We start from the raw sequence: 16,458 nt of genomic DNA on the forward strand, positions 1-16,458 counted from the left end.
GAATGCGAATTCCTCTCAAGTTCAATGTCTATAAATAGTGGAAACAGTGCATGTAATATGAGAGTTTCACAATGGCCAGTCCAAAAAAGTGTTTATCGTCGAGAAATTTGAGGAGAGAACGAGGAGAGGACAGGGGAGCAAATTTCTTATAGGAACACTGTACGTAGTTGGGGGGGATTGCAAGGGAAGAATTGTACCTTGCTACGCGAACAACTACTCATCACATCAGGCAAAGAGTCTCCTGGACACACAATACGGACAGAGACTGATTCTTACTGATGTGCAGGAGAGCCCCGACACTCTAAGAGTAACAGGGAAAAGTAAGGTAAGTTAGCAATTAATGTTTCATGTCACGATATGCCTACTAGTAAGTATAGACTGTCCAAGATGCAGATGCATAATTTAAAGGCATAACATTCAAATGGAGCAATGATTGAAAAAAAAAAAAAGTTCCAATTACTGTATTACATGTGATGCATATAATTATGTGTGGGTCAGTTGCATTAGGCTGCGTTCACATAGAAGTATACTATTCGGGTATTCGAGCTCGTTTTTCGAGGGCACGCGAATAGCTTCAATCGAACGATAGGATTTCCTCACACTGGTTCACTTAAAGAGGGCACTATTTGAAAGTACCGAATAGCTGCGAAAAGTATAGCAAAGTTGGAATCGAGCTTGTTCGATTTTCTTGCAGCGTATACCGTCTCTCGTTCATGAAATAATGACACTTTTGGTCTGGATTTGCCCTCTAGCAAAAATAAGCATGTAGACTGACATTCTGATGCAGTTTAGAAATTGTTAATAAGATTTGCTGGGATGTAGGAGGAAGAAATCCTCACTGCATGGGATGGTGAGTTGACGGTGCGGGAGATGGTGTACTCGGTGCCCGAATAGCGAATACCGAATAACGAATACTTTTATGTGAACGCAGCATTACCAAATACTAATTTTTACTTCATTTTGTAGATCTTCACGAAAGTGAGCGATTTCGAAGTTGATACCCAGGTGATTGACGAATTTGTGAATCCACAAGTCGTGTCTGTGGCGGAGGCGAAGGGAGCTCCCCTCAAGAGGCGTTTAAGCGTCTCTGGGGACATCACGGAAGTGAGTATCGTCAGTTTTGTCAATACAATATCAAACCATTATTTTGTGCAGTCTTCTACCGGCAAAATATCGTTAAAAATGGCGCTTTTTTTTTTTTTTTTTTTTGCTCTTTCATATTTCATACGAAGTTTCTATTTATCTGAGCAACAAAGATGTTAAAACCCTGAAATTAAGTGTCAGCCACAACTACTGTATACGATTCCTTCAATATGGGTACAACATGACTGTCGGGAAAAAAAAGCGGACATTGTAAACATAAATCCAATTTACAGCGCCAAAGGGCTATGTGCTCACATCACTTTGGACAAGTTACTTGTGCGGTATTTACATGTAACAATCATGAAAACTCGTCCAGGTAAACTTTTACGTTTCATGCGAGTTTGTAAAAAGCATATCTAAATATTCAATTGTCATTGAATCTGTACCGTTTAGATCAGTCGTCCATTACAGTAACGCATATGTTAGGTACGCATACGTGATGTGGGAAACTAATGCACAATGTATCTTGCTAGGTGAACGGGAGTTCACTTCCGATTACTAGTATTTCTAACGAACTGCAGTAAACAATTGTGTTACATAAAATGACCCATGATAGCAATTAGAGAAATGTGACAGTTCACAGATAAATTTCTATTTTTTTTTTTTTTTTTTTTTTAGTAACAGTTTTGCCGAGTTTGAAACAACGGTGTCTAGTTTTGAAATCGTAAACATGTGGGTTGACCATGTATGACATGACGTAGATAGCTGCCACCGTTTAGCTATATAACTACATTGTGTATTTTTCTTTTATGTTTCTTGCTTTGGACATTTGCTGCATTTTTACATCTGCCAATGATTGAGGTGATAATGGTTAACATGCAAATAGCGTTAATTTGGTTTTTTGGTTTTGTATTCTTGTGTGAAAAACACACAAAAACTTGTCAAGTTATTTAAATAGAACTTTTGAACTGAGAGTACATGTACTTATCGTTTCGTTAGAGTAATGATGTAATAATTGGTTTTGACATTTCATTTGCTTTCTTTATACATTGTAGGCGGGAGATTTCGTAGAGACCGCTGGGTACAAAAGGAAATCCTTGAAAATAGAGAGCGATGGTGCCAAATTGGATGTGGTCCTGTGGGGGGAAGCGGCTGTGGCAGGGAAGGACCTCACGGGCGGAAAAAGGGTCACAGTAACTGCAGTCATAAAGGAGGAAGGACGCGTTTCAAGTACGCGGTCTAGCAAGATCGAGGTAAAGGTTCATTTTACAAAAATTGCAATGACACTTTCTATTAGCAGGCATTTCAAGGTCACGAGTCAAACAAACAAACACACACACACACACACACACATAAATGAATCATATTTGGATATCATTTGGCATTGTACATGTACATTTATAGGTTCTGTTTAGGTTACAATATAAGTATCTAATGCTCCAGTGTATGCCAGATCGCCCAGGATCTGATCTAGGGTGATCACGGAAGAGATCTATATTTATGCTTCTAATCTTAAACAACCCCCTCTAAAAAATCCTGGGTACGCCATTGGCCCTGCAACTCTTGCAGACACGCACAAAGTCGGTGGTGACCAAGGCTTTAGAAAGTCTGCTGCAAACTCTTCCATCAATTTCTCAACAATAATTTTTTACAAGCACTTATCTAAGGAAAGACAAAGTAAGGAATAAATTGGAGATGCATAAATACAATTATGTAGCTAGTTAATCATTTGTGAGCACAGAGAGAATACTTTATCGATGTTCAGTTTTTACCATGCTTGAGGAAAAGAGAATTTCTATGTTTGCTGTCACAACCTAAATGATCAGCTATAACCAGACAGTGTGAAATGTCAGGTCTTGGTGTGCACTGAACAGAATATGAATTGAAACAGATGACAAAAGGACTGAATCTGCATCATGACGTAACCACAGTAACCAGCATTGTCAATCCATTTGACTCATCTTCGTGGGAACTGATCTGTTTACGTTCTGGCGTGGTAGCATAGCAATGAAGTCAAATCTGACTTGCTGAATGCACTTCCGAGATGTGAATCAGATGCAGTCCAGTATATGGAGGGAGCTGCTTGATCAACAGCAAAGCAGATTTTGTTTTCACCAATTACGCAAAGAAAGTGAGAAGAGGGATGTCAAAGATGCTGTCAAGCAGAACAGAACCTTCTTTATCAGCTTTCTCATTGTCAGTCAGAAGCGCAACATCAACAAGCGAGATGTTCTCTTTATTTCCTTGGCACCGTTTTATAGTCATTTCCTCTTGCAAGTGCAAATGGGTCTTTAGCAAAGACTAACAATGCAGCCCTTCTCCATGCAATTGAGGACAGGGCCCAGAAGTCATGTGTAAGTGAAACAACATCAAACAGGTTTCTTTTGATTGATATAGTATGGCTCATGTCCAAGTCCATGTGGGAAGTTCCAGAGATGTTTGGACAACTTGCAGAAACTGTCTTAAGACAATAATGAGCAAAATCGAGCAGTTACTATGTAAATGCATGCCTGTTTACAGCCAAACTTGCTCAATTGATCTGATAATGACTATGTGTGACCTCTACAACCCTTCTAACTTCAGTGGCCACTTATACATTGCCTAGGTTTCGCCTTGTTTAATAGCAAAATTCTGTTGCCATTTTAATGTAGTTTATAATAGTCAACACTGCTGATAAATACAGTTTCATGCACATAAACCTAAAGTAGCAGTTACATTTTACATGTAGCGAATTTCAGGATAACTGCCCTAAAACTGAGGGAGGTTTTTGCAATGGATCAACAGACTCACAAACCTATTATAAAGAGTGATTCCATTATACAGTATACACCTTTAATACAAAAATTTGGGTCAAGGAGGATGTAATTATGATACAAAATATAACAGATATTACAATTAAAAAGATTAGGAACGTGCATGTACAGGTATGACACCATGTTAGAATCATATTGTACTAAAAGAGGAAGATTTGTTATATCTTTGATGCATTTCTCGCATATATTTGCATTTTTCTGCTGCAGCTTCAAATACCCAGTAGTGACAGCTGCATTCCAGAGGACTGGATCAGTGTATACTACACCACAGCTTCAGTGCCCCCAGTGGGGCTAGTCGTTGACATAGACCACGAGAAGAAATGTGCAACCGTCCATTTTCTCAATGAAGGGAAGAAAGATGTCCAAACATGACATTCAGTCAGTTGTGGCTAAATGCATAATTGGGAAAGTGCACATTGAGTGCGCTTTCAAAAAGGATCAACTGCTCACACAGGATTTTTCTCTTTTTGTTTTGTCGAAAGGTAAGCTCATGGAGCTGGTGCCTGTGACATTCCCCTATGCCATTGAAACAGGGGAAAGTAACTCTGCATCCAAGGGCAAGGTAAGGAAGGCAAATGCCCTATATATGAATATGAGAATCTGAATTTGAGAAACAAAGCTTTTCAATTTTTTTTCTCTCTAAAAAAAGCTTCTTCTTTTTTTTCTAGCTTGTCTGCAGCATGTGCTGGTACAGCACCAGCATAAGTCACCTGATTGGTGAAGTCATCCTCGTGAGGCCTTATCAATTCAAATACAAACGTCCCAACGGACGAAAGAATGGCAGCAAGTGGCGTCTGCCATGCAGAAAAGGGGACATAAAGTTGACGCCAGAGCTGTGAGAGATAGACTCAATCACTTGAAGGGGCAAGTGAGAGCAGAGAACAACAAAGAGAGGGCTGCTAGTGGGATAAGTGTGGAAGAAACTGCTGAAGAGAAGACAATAAGAGAAGCAGTCGAGGAGATGATGCAGGAAGAAGACGACATGGAGCTTGCGTTGAAGGACAAGGGAGATGAGCAGAAGAAGAAAGAAGATGGTGAAGAAGTCAGTAAGAGTTTATCATTTATGAGCACAGAGGGGACAATATGTCGATATTCAGTTTTCCCATGCTTGAGGAAAAGAGAATGTCTACGTTCAGTGTATTTTGCTGATTGGTAGATAAAGGTTAGATTACACTGTATCTTGTGATCTTCTTGGATATTGAGGAGATCAAATTCCATGGAACAAGACTGTGTGCTCTGAAAGGAGTATATTCTAAGTACAGATGGAAGACAGAGCTAATCCTTTGCTGAACCTACTGCACTGTTTGCTTGTTGAGAAAAGAGCTACAACAAATTGTATATGTAAAATGTATGGAGCAGTTTCAATATGTGCTAAATAAGTGCCATCGCATTATTATCATTATTATTATCCTCATTAATATTAATCTTATTATCATCATTGTCAGTAAGTGGTGAAAAACAAAGCATCACTACCAAGCCAAAACCACGTCAACCTGGAAACTTGACCCATTCATCGAGTTGATCAACACAGCCTATGAAAACATCAATGAGTGTAAAAATCTTAATCAAGCTCTACGGAGCAAGTATCTCCACTTCAGAATCTATTATGAAAAGATACCAGCGTCAACTTTACTGGATGAAATGTGGGCTGAAACTCGTTCACCTGGATCAGCTTATTGCCAATCTTCAGTCCAGTGATCAAGAAACAAGCAGGCAGTGTCAGAGAAACGGTGAATTCACTTGGCCTGAAGAAGTCCACAGGAGTGGACGAAAGCTTGCCAGCAAGTCAGTAAAGGTTGGTAGAAGCCTAAATCTCCTATTGTAAGTTCACTCATCATCTAAACAAAGTGGTGCCAGCAGTGATGGCCAACAAGAGACAGCAGACAAGGTACTAGTCACCCAACAAGTTACGGCTCTTTTTTCAGACCCTAACAGACAGCTCATTTTTAGACCCAACTTGTGTGTGAAGCTGAAGTCAAAAGTTTACGCTCTCGTAAAATTTTTGCGTTTCTAATGGTTACATTGCTGATGTGAAACATAAGTAGGGGAGGAAATAATGCTAAATGTAGGGTCTCCCATTGTAAAGAGTCCATTCTGGGAGTGACAGTAGCATCCACGGGTAGGCAGATGTGATTTATTGCAGGTCTGGTTTTGTGCTTTCAAACCTTCTAATCCTGTTAGTGTTTTGCATAATTTTGTTGGAAAGACGTCTCCTCAATTAAAAAAGCCTGATGACTTAGTGATAGAATACTTAAATAAGAAGATAGAATATACAATATGGGATATTTGAAAACAGATGGGATACATTATGCCGGTATGCTAATATAAGATAGCAAAATATTTAGGGTGGCTTACATATTTAGTTCTTACAGTAGAAGACAAAACAACTAGATTCTATGTTTTGCACTGAAATTGTGTAGAACCTATTTATCATCTTCAGTCATCTTACCTATGTAGAGCACATTTTGTGTGTGGAACAAGATGAATGAGAGCCTTTTAACAAGGCATTGTTGCTGAAAAGTGACACAAACTTGCCACACCAAGCATTGCGAGAATCAGGGGAACACAAGAACGAGCTGTGTCTCCCAGTCCCTTGCGCTCGCTCATTGCCTTGCAATTAGTCTCTTTTCCAGGCCTCACCCACGAGGCCTTGTCAAAAGACTAGACGAAAGCTTGTTACTGCACTAAAATGTTGGTAACATCTGGGTGGGGACAAGGGCATGATACTTTGCGACTTATTTCCCATTATGTCGCTTATGCCCGATGCTCAGTCACATGCTTTGTGCACAAATTTTCACATGAGCATATTTCTAAAGTTCTTACACATTTTCTAAATGCTTCATTATATCTTATTTTGAGCATGTTACAGTGCCAAGTTCACAGTCCTTTTGTTGACCAAAACAAAATAAATATATTATCTTGAAATAAGTATGAGTACTATCATGTGAAAAAGTTTGAATACTGGAGCAAATATACCCTGTGTCATGCTGTTACTAGATATTGCAGAATGTCGCAAATATTTTTTCCTCATCACTGACTGAGCAAGATGGTCAACAAACTGGTGGCAAGATATAACAGCAAAAACTTGCATAGAAAGCACAAAATTATCATGCCATTTACATGCTTCAAGGGTTATAACATCTTTTGGTCTAGAAATCATGGCATTGAGGCAAGTTTCCTATAGCATGAAGAAAGAGACCACTATTGGCTAGCCATGCAAGTAGCCCAACCTTGCCTGAAATGGCTGTTGTTGTTGTTGTTGTTGTTGTTGTCGCCCAAAGAAAGGGAACGTGTCTGGTTTGTTGCACCTTGCACTTCAGTCTGCTCCAAATGATCGCCCTGCAGTGGAATGCTGCAAGCCAGGTAGTATCAGCATCAAGTCCTCCTATGACACACATCAAAGCCGCCTCTCCTGCCAAACCTAAAATAAATACAACAGGTGTACATCATGCGAGAGCATTATCAGCAGTCTGGTCCTTTCTTACTACTAGCAATATACTACAAGCTGCAAAGAATTTGGAGACTTTTGAGAGAAAACATTCATATCAAACACAGATTAACCCACAATAGACTATAAATGACAACTGTGAGGAAAGCAGTGAAATTACATGGCAGTCCAAGCATTTTCTTCAAAATCTATTTCTGCATTCTGCAATATTGTAGCCTACACTGTGGCATTACGGTCATTCTCTGCTCTGTCTGAGCAATTTTATTTCTTTCTGTTGGCCTATATGTATGTGTGACTGATCAATTACTTTCAAAGTGTATTCACATAAAATCCTTTGCAATACTTAAATCTATGATCTATCACTTTCAATGAAAAGTTGTTTTTTTACACTATTTTTTTCTTAAAATTTGTGATGCACAGAACTTCTCACCTTGTGTAAAAATTGATATTTTTGCGCGACTAATTTTTCGCACTCGGCAGAGTAAGAAGAGTTTCGCGTGTTTTTAATTCCGCTGAATCAAGACGTCAACTACTGGCACATACGGCAAGCAAAAATGTTCGTGTGCTTTTATGTTCGTGCTAGATTCTGGTTGCGCAAAATGCACGAAAATTTCAACACCGCGAAAATTTCCACTTTTACAGTATACCCCACCACTGAATATATAATGGACCACAACACAAACCCTGTACTACTCATATACACATACACATGTACATTATGACAAACATACCAATAAGTCAAGTGCATTAGAAAACAACAAACACCAATTGGTGGGGTACTTGGCAATTTGTACACACACACACACACGCATCTTTAACAGCCTTATTGCTCATTATCTAAATCAAAAGGTGAGAAATATACTTTAAAATATAATTTGAAATGTATATCATATTCAGCTGATTATACCGAAGGGATAAAACTCTTACCCAAGTTTCCTTCAAAATACTGTCCATTCATGGGACAAGTTGATAGACAAACATCAGCATCTCATACGTGGTGCTGGGTTAAGCAGTGGCGGATCCAAGGGGGGGGGGGGGAGGGCCGGGGGCACGCCCCCTCTTTATTTTTGGTTAAAACAAAAGAAATAAAAGAAAAAATGGGGGTGCACCCCCACCCCTTAATTTTGCAAAGGTCCCTCTCCTTTATGGAATTCCTGGATCTGCCCCTGGTTAAATATGAGTCACAACCAGGGACATATCCAGGGACTGGTAGAATGGAACCTTGCAGATTCAAACAATTTGAAGACATAACACCAAATTCCAAGATATAAAACTACGCAAGTGAAGCCCCTACACTACTAAACGTCCTCTGGCTAGCAACATGCACAGAGGATGTTGGCATCAACTTAACCATGTTGCAGTTTGTAACAGACAATATGTGTGAGCTCCAATGCACAAGTGCACTCAAAAAACTCACTGGCTATACCTCCACGGTTCCCTGCATTTCAAGAAAATATATTCCCTGATTTTTCCCAGATGAAGTCTCAAAATTCCATGATAATTATTTAAACTCATTTTCAGTTTCACATGTTTTCTACGTTGTTGCAGTGAACTATTTGCAGTTAAAACATCGTAATGTAAAACAGTCATCCCATGGATGTTGTCCTGATATGCACCAAAGTATAACAGAGTCTGACTGACTACTTTGGATTTTTGGGCCAATCAAAATTCTCTGACTTTTCCCTCATTTGAGGCATTTTCATCAAATTTCCTGACTTTTCCCTGACTGGAAAAAGTACAGTAATTTTCCCTGATGGGCTGGGAATCCTGACCTCACTGGCCTACCTTGGAGGCTGCTCGGTGAACGATAGAATGTCTTGCAGCCAGGCGGTCGACATCATCGTAACCACCTCCTATAACGGTCACACATGGGATCCCTCTTGATACGACCTCGGTGATGACCCAGTGGTCTCGCTTGAACAGTCCTGAAGAACAGAGAGCAAATAAAAAGGCAACGTTGAGCTGAAGTGAATATCTTTCATAAGACATTTAAAGAATTCCAATCAAATCTATACTGTGCGAAGGAGTTATGGCCTACAGCTGAAACCATGTGCGCAGAAAACACTTTATCCACGTTGCTCCTGCTGAGACAAGTGTGTAAATGGGTGCTGTACATCTGAGATACAAGATGCATCCCTCACTTTCTATCTTATAAGAAAAGACACAATCATTGACCTATATGCTGATTGTGCACCTGACCTGAAGTCATGTCTCTAATCTTCAGTTTGAAAGTTAAGTATCAAAGAAATAAAGCCTGTGTTCTTCTCGAATTGACAAAAATACCTGGTATGATGCACTCCTGTTATAACGAACACGGTTATAACGAAATTCTGTTTACAACAAGATAAAATTTCAGGCTGCAACATTATCCACTCTATGTATTTTATTGTTTATTCATTCAGTTATAACAAAATTTTGATATAGCGAAAGAAAACTGCCAGTCTCGAGGCCTACGTTATAACAGGAGTCCACTGTACTCTTCCATCCGTAACAAACTGGGCCCTCTCAGAAAGGAAAAGCCCAAATGGGGCACAGCCTGCTCTTAGTGGAGAGAAGTAGCAAGTGGATCTAGAATCATTGTTTCTCAATATCTGCAAGCCAACCAGCAGAAATATCTGGAAAGTATTGCAATATGACAGACATGGCAGACAGAAAGAAATCCTTTACCATCATCAGTGAGCTCCAGATGTCCAAGAGCATCGTCCCTGTGTGGATCCACACCCGCATCGAAGAAGACTAGACCCGGTCTGAACCTGTCCAGAATGCTTGGAAGATGGTCCTGGACTACCTTCATATACTCCTTGTCTCCTAGGCCAACGTCCACGGCAACATCGCAGTCACTTTCCTGCTTCCTCACGGGGTAGTTCTTGCCACAATGTACGGAGAGCGTGAAGACAGAGGGGTCATCTTTGAATATCACGGCCGTCCCATCACCCTAGCAGTAGATATAGGGCATCATAAAAATATTGCAATTATGAAATGCATTCATTGAAATGCAGACATATTTTGTACCTTATTTTGCAAAATCACATAAGCCAAACCTTTTCCTTTTATTTGAAATGACAGAAGTGGCAGGTGCCCCTAATCACAAACAGCAAGATCACCAGCTATACTTGATTGAACAGAACACAAGTTTGAAGATACACAGTCAGGGAGGTGGTATATGTTCTGCATCTCATCCAAAGGCATTTTCTGGTTATTACAGTAGACAAAAGTACTTACCATTCATATGTCTGTTTCAACAAAGCAAAGCAAAGCAAAACAAAGCAAAAACAAACAAAACAGACAAGGGAAGTACTTCCACTACTAGACTTCTGTACAAACAGGATACAATGATCACGACTTAAACTCACCTGATGAACATCCAGATCCACAATAAGCACATTGTCCACCTTTGACCTCTGAATCATCAGTCGAGCAGCTGTTGCCATGTCATTGATGAGACAGAAGCCAGCTCCGTGGTCAGGGAAGGCGTGATGGGTGCCCCCTCCTGTACTACTCGCCAGACCACGATCTAAGGCAAGTTCAGCGGCAAGTATTGTGCCCCCTACAAGTGGGAAAAACACACATTTACCCGATAGTCACAAATTCCATTACACTACTGTATGATTGGGAGGGGGTAAGCCATATTATGCCTGCTACATGGGGGTGCTCCCACTACAATACCAAAGAGTATAACTAACCAGACAACTTGTTATTGTTGGAGTAAAGGAGACTAACAAAGAACCCTATCCCTAAATTCCAGGTAAGGATGGTCATTTACATGAATATATTGTACTGCTCTCCATAAGAGAATCATCGTACACTTCATGCAAAATTCCCTTTACAATGAATACGCTGAAAAAAATGCAGTTCACAAATCAAAGGTCAGTATCACTGGCAACTAAAAAAAGACAATCTTTTCAATCACATATTTTCATCGAATGATCCTCGTTTATGCAGAAGAGGTCCTTGAAGAATTTAAAATTGTACCCGTTTCGTATCTGCATCGTGAAACCAGTCCTTTGCTCCACTTAAATCCAGTGACACGCTGCTCCTTCTCGCTCGTCGTCCCTTCAAAGAAACGATCGATATAGTCATCTGCGTGGACGCACTTCAATTCTTCCTTCGTGGTCTGGAGCGGGTAGCTGATCTGCTTGCGAGAAACGACTCCGTCCCGCAGGAGGACGTCCCTCAGCTTGTTGAACTTCCTCATCTGGAAGCGGTGGTTCGGAGGGAGGTAGCATTCGTATCCGTCATGGTGGACTATCGGCAGCCCCGGGGCAGAGCTGATAGTAGGATTCTCTAACCTTTGCCCAAACACCACCGATGCTGCTGTATACAGACATCTCTTCTTCAGTAGCTACCAACAAAAAATATGGAAGGAAAATCACACTTGAATAACAGAATACCCAACTTTCCCAGTTCACATTTTTTCATCCCCAACCATGCTATTCTTTTTTTCTGATTCTCTTTTTGTCTCAGCATAACTTAAAGGGATAGTATAGACTATAGTTTTGGTTGAGACCTAGTAAAATGTCAGGTTTTTAACATTTTTGGTGAGATAATGAGAAACCTCTTATGATATGTGAAAGAGCATGTAATTCAAAGAGGAATTCAATATTTATTTGATGAAAATTAGTTTTGAAATGGCAGGGATGTCCAAAACAGGGTTATCATAATAAAAGGTGGGACCCACCTTTGAGTACCTGGGAGATGGTACTTTATTTTACTTTTTTTTTGGATGTCTCAGCAATTCCAAAACCAATTTTCATCAAATAAACTTTGAATTCCTCTTAAAATGGTATGCTCTGTACTATTTCATAAGTGGCTTCGTGGTATCTCACAAAAAAGTTAAAAGCCCAATCCTCATCTCCACCAATAGTACAATGTGTATAGATCTGCTGTACCGGTATCATACCTAACATTTACACAAACTGTTACCAATTAATAATTTCTCTTCTACTAATTCTAGTGATACGAGTCCAGTGGTCATGATAAGAATGTTGAAAAACAATTGTTTATTCAAGCAATGGAAACAATATTGTATAATTAAAATACCATGACCAGCTTTTATTATAATCCACTAAAGAAAGCATTAGATCTAGATTGATATCATCTACTCAGTGGTCAGCTAAAAACTTTTTTGAAGGGAAAAAACAGCATTCAGAAATAAGAAGCGATTTTGTCAAATAGATCTTGCAAAATACTGCCAAAGCTGTGTGCAAATTTATGGAATAATGAAAAGCCGACACTCATTCGTAGAATGCACGCAAGTGCCACAAGCTCTGCTGAGGGACAAATGGTAGAAGTCTTCCCAGTGACATTATGATACTGTACTTCCCTTCAGCTCCATCGCGACAATAGTCTACAATATCACTGATATTATTATAAGAGCTTGTGAAGCCACTTTAGCTTCCACTCTTCACCATTTAATTGCAGTTGGCAGTTGGGAGCAATAAATATCACTTGCACTCTCACGCGTCTAGTCACATCACACTCATACTCACACTAGCACTAGATTCTATAGACTACATGGTCAGTCGTTACTGCCACTGGAGTAGGCACAGCTGTAATAAATATACTGTAAACATTAGCTACCTAACATAGTAGTAACATAGTAACATACTATACCTGGTAAACCAAGTGAATTCGGTCATGTCCGGCTGAACTGTTCCTCCATCGACGATACAAGGAGGTTAAGGAACTGTAAGTTATGTGGGGTTTCATGCCTGAAGGAGTTCGTTACTTAATTATGTGTTGTTTTGTGCTAAGTAATGATCCTTGACAGACACAAATCCACGCACAACACAGTCCAAGCCACATGCACGTGCACTATCATAATGATGATTTCGTAACAAAATAGGCCATACATGCGACACTTGGCGCCCCATAGCGCACACGTAGTCTGGTTTCCAGACCCTCTCGTACTCTTTTGCTATACAGGATATTATTTCATTTCATTCATTTCATTTCATTTCAGTCTTTATTGTCCATATCATGGATATTTGTTTTGTTCACATGCTTTTTACAAAACAGAAAAATATACAATACACAATTACATTGACAACATTCAAAAAACATATTAAATATCACAAAGCATCTTTTGCCAACATTATAAAACAGAGAAACATTATATATCATCATCAATTTTCAAACATTCAACCTGTTAATATATCTTCATCTTTAACTATGCATACAACAAAAACTGATATGGGTGATTTGTTTCCGTATCTTTCTGGCACAATATACAAAATCCTGCAAATCATTCATCCGTAATCACCAGATGAAATGAAATACGCAAACAAAAAATTCTTATTCTAATCTAATTCCATCTCCTCTCCCTTCTCAACAAATTTCATTTATCATAAAATAAATAAACATCATCAGCTACGCTAAACCAAAACTTTCCGTACAACCTCCAGCTCAATCTATACATCCCTCAAAACTTTCCTAAACCTTACCACATTATCAATCAATCCAATCAATCAATTCAAAAATCCAATCAATATCATTATCATTTTTTATCTTTCTCACCAGCCTCATCATTACATCATTCCTAATTAAACCTTATCAATCAAATTAATCAATTTAATAAAACATTATCATTATCACAATAATTAACTACATACTATACAAAATCCATACCTTCTCACCAACCTCATTATAACATCATTCCCATTTAAACATGATCAATCAAATCAATCAATTCAATAAGTCATCATATACCTAAATACTTTATATATCATATATAGATATAGATATAGATACGATACAATACACGCACATGAATAATATTCCAATGACATGTGAACAATAAAAAAAGACAACAACGTCGAAAACTGGAGCAGGTTTGGTGGATTTCGGCAAAGGCGGCGACTTCGTCGCTGCGGAGTCCATAGTGTGATGCAAAAGAAATTAGAGATATGGATTGGACAGATAATTGATGTAACCCAGATGGCTACTAGCACATATAATAAAGAATAGAATAGAATAGGATATAAAGTTAAAGAAAACAGAAGCATTACAGTACGTGTTGTTTTCCAAGTCATCCTGTGACGTCAATATGAATCAGTCTTTTACCCTTCTTGGAGTTTATGAAACCCTCTATTTTGCTTCCATCTAGACTTCCTTTTTTGTGTGTCAATTCTCCTCTCCCAAGAAAAGTTATTGGTCTTAGGAATTTATGAGTTTGACAATGGCTACTTTCCCCAGCAAGTGGTCAGTTCCCTGCATTCTCCATCCCTAAAGCCCCAATCCAAGTTACGGGAATGACGTGTTTTGCCCTCTGATCCATAAACATAAATGACCCTCTGGGCTGGAAGGTCGTTTTCCTGCCTCTTGAATGCTGTTTAGGGGAGTGGGCCAGACAGAAATTTCCAAAGACAAATTCAGGGACAACGACCCAGAACCACGATGACGTTGGACGTCATAAGGACACTAGCATTCATTTTGGTTTATCATTTTGTTATCCAAGAAACAATAAAGTCTTGACCAGTGGTTACAGAGAAGAAGGAGATAAAGAAATTAAAAGACAGTGGGCGAGTTAATCAGAAATTGAGATGAATCATAGAAAATGGAGTTCCACAGAAAAGAATGGGAGGAGCTAATGGAACATCTGACCAATAAGAAATTAATTTCCAGTGAAGATCACACCCCAAAATAAGATTGAGCTAATGAAATACTTTGAACAGGGAAAGGATACCAAGAGTAAATTTGTTTAAAAAGACCATGTTTGAGCAAAGATTAGAGGGGAAACAGAACAGAGGAGCTACGTGATTAGAGAGACCGGAGAGAAAGGGCAAGAATAGTTGGAGACCACAAAAATAGAGTCAGGAGATCCCCTTCCTTGTACATCATGCTCCCCTCCATATTAATCAACTAAACTCTATCGACGCTGTGAATGTGACGAGGATCTTGGTTGGACTGCCCAAGAGTTAATGAGTTAACCGATGAGCAACGACAAGTCGAGAAACTGTACATCACAAGACAGAACTTTGGTTTGCACCAATGCAACAAACTCCAAATAGTCAATTGGTGTCATCGGAGATGTTGAAGCGCCCTGTCAGACTGGCACGAAGTGGACAATGATGGTGATGAACTGTTAAATGAGCCAGTGAAAGCAGACCGCTCGATGGAGGCCCAGCCCCGCTGACGAGATCGACAAAGACATGCAGACGAGGACCTCATTCATCGACCGTACCAATGTCGAGATAAGTGGCCACACCCACTAACATCATTTTCCCAACTAACCAAAATCCCTTCCCTTCCCATTATAGCATTGGTACATACTACTATGAAGTAATGGTCTCCAAAGGTGTAGAAGAGTTAAGTGATGAGTGAGATATTCAGTTGCATTCAGAAGGAAGAAGCTTGTGTAATCTTGTCTCTGTTTCAGACCTACGAGAAGGCAGGTCGGTGAATAAATATGCTGTTAGCAGCATTGACATTATCGAATCCATGTAAATTTTATCATTCTCCCGCATTTTATATTTACTCTTGTGAAGCAATATTCATTCCTTTCTAACTTTTGGAAATTTGATGATGATTTGTGTCTATGTGATTACCTAAACCCCGACCAGTAGCTGACAGATCAGACCAACATTTATCCGCCTCTACAACATTGGTCGCCCCTTAAGACAGTTTAAGGGGTGTGGGGGTTAGACTAGTTATCATCTTTATAGGACCGTCTGGAAATTAATTTCGAATCAATATTGCTCATTCTTTGATGATGATGATTGTGTAGATGTTAGTTTAGAAATAAAAGCATTTTGCCATCGTTTGATAGAAGGAATATGATTAAAGTAATAATTGTATGGTAAAACCTCAAGAAACATAGGCGGATCCAGGTAGGAATTCCATAAAGGGGGAGGGCGCAAACAATATTTCTGGTGCTACTTCCGGGATATATCTCATTTTTTCTTTTTTATTTCTTTAGTTTTAACAATAAATAAAAGGGGGGCGCCAGTGCTGGGGGCGCACGCCCGGTGGCGTGTTTTTTTTAGACGGCACAGATTGGGGAAACTAAAAATCTATCGGGGACCCTATCCCTAAACCTAACCCTAATCCTAATCCTAACCCTAACCATCAAACCCTAACCCTAACCCTAACCCTAACCCCAACCCTAACCCTAAC

General features: G+C 39.4%; 1 protein-coding gene across 1 annotated transcript; it reads right to left on the reverse strand.

The window, feature by feature from the left end:
* Positions 1-9,117: 9,117 nt before the first annotated feature.
* On the reverse strand, positions 9,118-13,869 carry LOC139728075 (uncharacterized protein SYNPCC7002_A1628-like). The gene is made up of 5 exons (XM_071639038.1): positions 13,861-13,869; positions 11,317-11,686; positions 10,698-10,891; positions 10,012-10,279; positions 9,118-9,269 (listed from the first exon to the last, which is right to left on the reverse strand). Exons 1-5 carry the CDS (start codon positions 13,867-13,869, stop codon positions 9,118-9,120), a joined length of 993 nt encoding a protein of 330 aa, XP_071495139.1.
* Positions 13,870-16,458: the final 2,589 nt, after the last annotated feature.

Source organism: Diadema antillarum, unplaced genomic scaffold (assembly GCF_040938485.1).
Source record: "Diadema antillarum isolate AM-2024a unplaced genomic scaffold, OU_Dant_1.0 seq00000163_RagTag, whole genome shotgun sequence".
NCBI lineage: Eukaryota > Metazoa > Echinodermata > Echinoidea > Diadematoida > Diadematidae > Diadema > Diadema antillarum.

Coding starts and splice junctions, on each gene's coding strand:
- LOC139728075 (XM_071639038.1), bottom strand. Junction 10,892..11,316: donor ACGATGCAGATACGAAACGG/GTACAATTTTAA, acceptor TCCCACTTGTAG/GGGGCACAATACTTGCCGCT. Junction 10,280..10,697: donor TGGATCTGGATGTTCATCAG/GTGAGTTTAAGT, acceptor ATCTACTGCTAG/GGTGATGGGACGGCCGTGAT.